The 6,353-nt window shown below is 50.0% G+C and overlaps 1 protein-coding gene across 1 annotated transcript; it reads left to right on the top strand.

Moving 5' to 3' along the window:
* Nucleotides 1–1,222: 1,222 nt before the first annotated feature.
* On the top strand, nt 1,223–5,417 carry LOC120840418 (myb/SANT-like DNA-binding domain-containing protein 3). The gene is made up of 3 exons (XM_040210941.1): nt 1,223–1,547; nt 2,112–2,324; nt 5,041–5,417. The coding sequence occupies exons 1-3, from the start codon at nt 1,229–1,231 to the stop codon at nt 5,415–5,417; spliced, it is 909 nt and encodes a 302-aa protein (XP_040066875.1). The 5' UTR covers nt 1,223–1,228.
* Nucleotides 5,418–6,353: the final 936 nt, after the last annotated feature.

Genomic DNA, 6,353 nt, shown 5'->3' on the forward strand with positions numbered 1-6,353 from the left:
CTATAGAAAGTCTAGAAAAAAAGCGACCAAAAAGCTAGAAACGGGGGTAGAAAAGACGGCAAAATTGCTTTGGACTATCTATCTTCTCTACATTTTCGTCCGCAGAAATCCTCTAGAAAGTGGATAAATATATTTTTAAGGGCCGCCACTAGGCGCCACCGGTGGCCACTGCTTGACATCAGCCATCACGCAAGCCAATGGAAAGAATACAGACAGGTAAGGGCATGGAGTATAGTGAAGAATGCTCGACAGCGAATATTTTGTTATGTATCGGCTATTATACCTGATGCATTATACCTTTTTTTATTTTACCTGTTATTGTACAGTCTCCGGCCATATGAAAGACCCACTGGGAGCGCGTGGCCGAGGCGGTGGCTGGCGGGGGCACTGCGAGCGCTCCGGGCAATTCCATTCTGCTTCGAGGAAAGGACGCTCACCCGGGATCAGCTGAAACGAAACATGCTTATCAGTTTGTGCTGAGCCCCGAGTGAGCGTCCTCCCCTCGAAGCAGAATGGAATTGCCCGGAGCGCTCGCAGCGCCCCCGCCAGCCACCGCCTCGGCCACGCGCTCCCAGTGGGCCTTTCATATTGCCGGGGACTGTACGTGTTATATTAGACCTGCTAATCGAGAAGCTTCCTAGAACCCATTAATAAAATAAATATGCCAGAGACATTAGGGCGGTACGGGCTTACCGCCGTATTCATAAACATTCCCCTACTCGACTCCAAACTCGACTCGACTTGAGTGGAGTATGGACGCGCGACTCCACTCGAAGTGCCATTGGTATTCACAGACGCGAATCGGCACTCACTCGAACTCGAGATTCCGTTCTCCAGTCCAACAAGCTTGAGGACGTCTGGGAGCGAGATTATAGCAAAGGTTTTATTTAAAACACCATTTTTACGTGAAAAGTAAATATATTCGTTCGTGTTATCTAAAAACGTGTACCATACAAACATCGAATTAGTGAACTACGAAGTTTTATTAAGGCAGCGTAAAGTTTAGACGTGTCTGAGCGGCAAAACGGACAAAGTCGTTACCTTGTCTGGCAACAAGCGCATTCGCTAGCTGCGTCCACGGGTGGGTCGGGGCTGCGCCTTGTCGTTCTCTCGTCGACAGTCGCCTATCTCACGGTTTGTCGATTTCGTCTCGTTTTTTCTTGCTTTCGCCGCCCTTTGTCTACCGTGCAGCCCTGCTTCGTTGCCACGCCGTCTCGCACGACAAATCATGGAGGACCCCAACGGCAACGACTCGGAAATGGCCGATACCGAAGAGCGGGCAGGGGCTCGTTTTATTTATACTGCGGAGGAGAAGGCGCTCCTCCAAGCGCTTGTAACGAAACATGCGCGAGTTCTTGAAACCAAGAAGACAAATAACTACTCGAAGGAGGCTAAACTTAAAGCTTGGGAGAAACTCAGCACCGAGTATAACAGCCAGCCAAACGTCCGCCCACGAAGCGCTAAGCAACTCAAGAAGCGTTGGGAGAACGAAAAATCCAGATACAAAAAAACCAAGTCCGACGAGACGAGAGACATCCACGCCACGGGTAAGTCGACAATTTGCATATTTGGTAAACCGTTCCCGATGTGTAAAAAGTAAACATCGGAGAGAAGTCCTTTCGACCAGAACAATGCTATGTGCACGACGTCGTGCTCCTTTCCGGGTCTCGTATAAAACGAATTTTCAAAACGAGTTGTTCAAAGCTGTAGCGTATCAAAGTTCGCTTCATACGCATGCAGCCGATCCAGGTTCGATCCAAAGTGGGCCTACTTCTTTGCTTTTTTCTTGACATATTTTTTTGTAGAACATTTGGCGTTATTGACATTTTTTTTTTACAATCGTCACTGAAAACAAATGAGGCCCCGCATCTTGCCGGAAGCCTATTCTAACAAAGTGCCCAGCATTCAATTGCCCATAAGAAGGTTCCAGGTGGGCCTCCACTGGGTTGTGCTAGATTTTCTCTTCGTTAGGTTCGCTTTAGTCCCCTTAACAATTGTTTTCATCTCGCACGGAGGCGTTTCGAAAATTCAGTGTGCTCTTTGAATTGTTCGTCCCATACATTGTTCACTCTCTCCAATCTGAGCTTCAAATTCTTTGGTTTCTGTCACAGGAGGTGGGCCACGAACAAGCCGGCCGATGAGCCCCTCACTCATTCTTGTGGGAGCGGCGGCAGACCGCATGGAGACAGTGGTGACAAATCTCTGCGACAGCGACAGGGCAAGAGACCGGCCAGTGCTGTCGCTGCCTCCGGCTGCAATGTTTGAAGCAATGGTGCGAGGCACTGAAGGCAATGACAATCACGCCTGCTGGAACGACGTGCCAGGTAACTGGGGGCTTTTGGATTGGGACAAATTTGCACCAACATGTCGGGGATGGGTACCGTGAGCCGTAACATGTCTACTTGTATTTGCGACTTGTATCATTTTAACAGCAAAACTGGAACAGACAAAAAAGGCACCGAAGCCTTTTTCTTTTATTGCTCGGCAACGTCTACACTATTGTACATATCTTCGAAGTTCCAAAATTGAAAATGCGAGCAGTGGGTCGTGACATAGTACTGATAGTACTGTGATTTGAAACCAAAACTAGTGGTTAATAGACCTGTTGCAAAGCGTACAGCGCCACGACGGCACAGAATTTTGGGAAGACTCGGTACAGATCACGTGCCTTCTCGTTGCGCTTCCGCGACAGCGAGTGAGTCGTGGCAGCTGCCGCCAGCAGCAGTCGTAGCCATCCGCCATCCCGCCAAACCGTCGTTGGCGGCGTACCGTATCTGTGGCAGTGGGCGCGTTAAGTCGGCGCTCTTTTACTCCTCCTACTCCGAGTGCAGCAACTAAACGGCGCATAGCGTACAGGAGCGCGACACACCGAGGCTGCGTTCCAAACCTACTCGAATGGATACGAGTTACCCTGGCGGATTATGTCACGCGACATCAAAATTAGAGAAACGCTGGACGCGGGTAGGTTTTCGACAACCACCTTTACCCTAGAGTTAGATCGAGTAAGTTTTGGAACACGGGCTTTCCCGCAACACATCGTAGGATAGCGGTGGCGCAGCAGGCGTTGGCGACTTTTATTCAAGCGCATGCCCGCATAAAGCTTTATGCCTGTGGTGCCGGGAACGCCATCCAGATTCGGCGACATTCGGGCATGTGCAGTTTCGTGGCTCCGGGTTCGTTCCTCCGACGTTGCGTCAACCGCATGTGGCGATGGCAACAATCGTAAAGAAACGTACGTCGCTGACGTTCGCGACAAAGCTTGAAATCATCCGCCGCGTTGAAAAAGGAGAAAAGAAGTCCAGCATTGCCGAAGCGTACAACATACTGCGAATCACTTTGAGCACGCTGCTGAAGACGAAAAGTGACATCAAACCGAAGGCTGAACAAAGCAAGCACTCCAGCGCACGCCGTGTTCGGACACCGGCCTTCGAAAAGGTGGAAAGATCACTTCACAAGTGGTTTATGGACGCAAGGGCTCGGAACATTCCGGCGTCAGGCCGATGCTTCAACAGAAAGCAAAGGACTTCGCGTTCATCCACCAAGCACAAAACGTCGCCGCAAGTAGCGGGTGGCTGCAACGCTTCGAAGCCTAGCTGTTACAACATTGTCGGGAAGACGGTCTCACTTTTACGCCGCTACTGCAGTGCAAACGACGGTAGTGATCTGGCGCTGGTGGACTGCTTGGAGACAGTGGAGCCGGCCGTAATAAGGCATGCGGTCAGCTCCATGCAGCAATCTACGCTGCGGCAGTTTTTTTCGTCGGAATAAATAGTTCACCTTAACGCTTCACGTGAATACTATACTTCGTTTCAACTCCTGTCCGAACGCAGCCAAAGCTACGTGTGGCCGGAGCCAATCACACGCCGGCAATTGGTCACGCGATCTCGCCTGCACTTGGTATCGCTCCGCTGCGCCGCTGGCCGTCCGCGCCGCCCGCGCTCGCCGAGTATTTCGTCTGCTACGGGTGTATCAACGAAATCGTCTGCTACAGGTTTAAAAAGTGACCTTTCACGTTCTGACATTTAGTCGCAGGGGATGTCAGTACGTATGCTGGCCGCTGGCGTCTGTGTCCGAGCTTTCCACCTGTTCGGCATTTCGGCATAGTTTCGAGATGTAAGTAGACATTGCAAGATGCCCGACGACCCGGCCGTTGATGTTTCCTTGTATTGTCTGGATATACCAGGGCTCGAGCCACAGTCCTTTCTACCAGCTTCTTGGCGTACAATGTGATCGGCAGGTAAAGGGGTGCCCTGATTTCGCTGTGTATCAGGGAATTGTAGTGGCCTGGACGCTTTTCATGCTTACAAAGCATTTGCAGTACGACGCGGCCGGAGTCTCCTGCAGAATTGAAAAGTAGACATTCATCACGACCTCTCGCGCCTGACGCCCAGACATGCCTTTGCGAAAGGACATTTTGAAGAAACTCGGTGAGGAAAGCAACAAACAAGCAGCGAAGCACATGATTCGGCAATTACAGGAACAAAATCAAAACTAAGCGCTGCAGCCGTGTTGCCAGCGGACGTACGTTTTTTCTCCAAACCACGTGTATCTACATATATTAATAAGAACTTAAACTTCAGATATTTAATTCCTTTAGTTGCAAATCATTCTCAGCAGTACACATCTGGAATATTGTGCAGCGTTTACGCACAAAACAGTTGTTTAAAAGGAATTACTTTTGCGGACTACTTTGCGATGCGTAAAAATGCTCTTCTCGAAGTTGCGAAGCGTCCGTCAGCCTTTGGCTGCGCTCGAACGGAAGCTGAAACGAAGTATAGTCATTTTTTGCCGTTAGCCTTTCACTGATTAAATCGCGCTGTACTTTGACGCTCATTTTGTGTGTGACTTTGTATATCGAATTTTGATTATATCGAACTATTTCACGGTCCTTGCACTGTTCGATATAACGAGGTTTGACTAATTTGCCAACGCCTAGCTTTGAACATTTCTACGAAAGGCCCATGTGGCTGTTGGGCCTCTTCCCCTGTGTACTTGCTCTTCCCCTAGCACTCACAGTGTCAATGTGTTTTGCACGCCCAGATGCTCCTGATCCGTCCGCCTCACCTCTCCAAGACAGCAGCGTTGGAGCTGCTTGTGTGACTCCGCCGGCAAGGAGCATTACCTGCCCCCGTGCTGAGCTGCCAAGCGGGGCATCCAGAAGAACTGGAAACCGCATCGCAGCACTGGAGCGGATCATGGCTCCCGAAAAGGAGGCCCGTGTAGACATCCTCGAGAGGGAAGATCGGCGGAAGGAGGCGCAACATTTAATGCAAATGCGCATACTCCGCAACAAGCTTTTTGAGCAGCGACGACGCGGACGGGCAGAGTTCCAGCTGCTCCAGCTGGAGAGAGAGATAAAGGTGGAGCAGCTGGCAGCCCTGCGCTGCAAGCAACAAGGCTGTGGGAATCACGATTGAATTTGGGTTCTTTCAGTTTAAAAGCATTCCGAGGATTTACTTATTTATTTTATGTGCGCTACATTGTAGTGAAACGATAGAACCTAATGTGTTTTGCATATTCGGAAGTTGAATGAAACAGCACACTACAATTGAAGGGAAGGGTAGGTCTTTCGTTAGCTCTGTGCTGGCCACAAGTCTTTCCCAGAATATGTTAGATTGACCAGATACGCGGAATTGGATTTGAAAATCAATTTATTCGAGCGCTTACTACTGAATTCGTGTCCGAGTATTTGCACGAGTCAGTGACGGGTCAAGAACAGAGTACAAGCTGGAGATGAGAAGTAGGATGGAAGCTTTAAGTGGAGAGGAGGTTTCTCCTCTCCACTTCAAGCTTCTGTCTGCTTCCTCCTCTCCAGCTTGTACACTATCCTTGACCAGTCATTGACTATAAACATGTGCTACTGGTTGAATATCCCTATTGGAAACACAGTGCGATGATCTGTGTGCGTTTCAGCGAGCCGTTGATTGTGTCGACAGGGTCTGGAGGTGATGGCAGTACATGAGGACGCAGCCGCCTCCGGCGTCGGGGTACTGGTGGAGAGGGTAGAGCAGGTGGGCATGGCTCTTTTCGCAGCAGGGCCAGGTTGTGCAGTGCAGCACAGGCGGTGATGATGAGGACTGACCGTTCCGCCTTGTACTGTAGCCGCAAGTCCAGGCATGGGAAGCGTCGCTTGAACACTCCAAATGCTCGTTCGACCGAGTTCCTTGTTTTTAGGTGAGCTGCTTGGTACCTATATGGTGCAGCATTGGTAATGGAAGCAACGTTGCAAGATAAATGTCTTCAGGTGTAAAAATCGCCACTGCTGCAACCATCAGTATGGTTCAGTAACCTGTACAGTGCGGCCCATCTATGCTAGCTGCATTTTCGGCATTTTCTATTGCTTACCAGAGGCT

This window comes from Ixodes scapularis, unplaced genomic scaffold (genome assembly GCF_016920785.2).
Source record: "Ixodes scapularis isolate PalLabHiFi unplaced genomic scaffold, ASM1692078v2 ptg002850l_1__unscaffolded, whole genome shotgun sequence".
Lineage (NCBI taxonomy): Eukaryota > Metazoa > Arthropoda > Arachnida > Ixodida > Ixodidae > Ixodes > Ixodes scapularis.

What these genes read in the sequence shown, in the direction of transcription:
- LOC120840418 (XM_040210941.1), top strand. Translation starts at nt 1,229, where the DNA reads ATGGAGGACCCCAACGGCAACGACTCGGAAATGGCCGATACCGAAGAG. An exon ending in GAGAGACATCCACGCCACGG is followed by an intron (nt 1,548 to 2,111) that starts GTAAGTCGACAA and finishes TTTCTGTCACAG; the next exon opens with GAGGTGGGCCACGAACAAGC. An exon ending in CTGCTGGAACGACGTGCCAG is followed by an intron (nt 2,325 to 5,040) that starts GTAACTGGGGGC and finishes TTGCACGCCCAG; the next exon opens with ATGCTCCTGATCCGTCCGCC.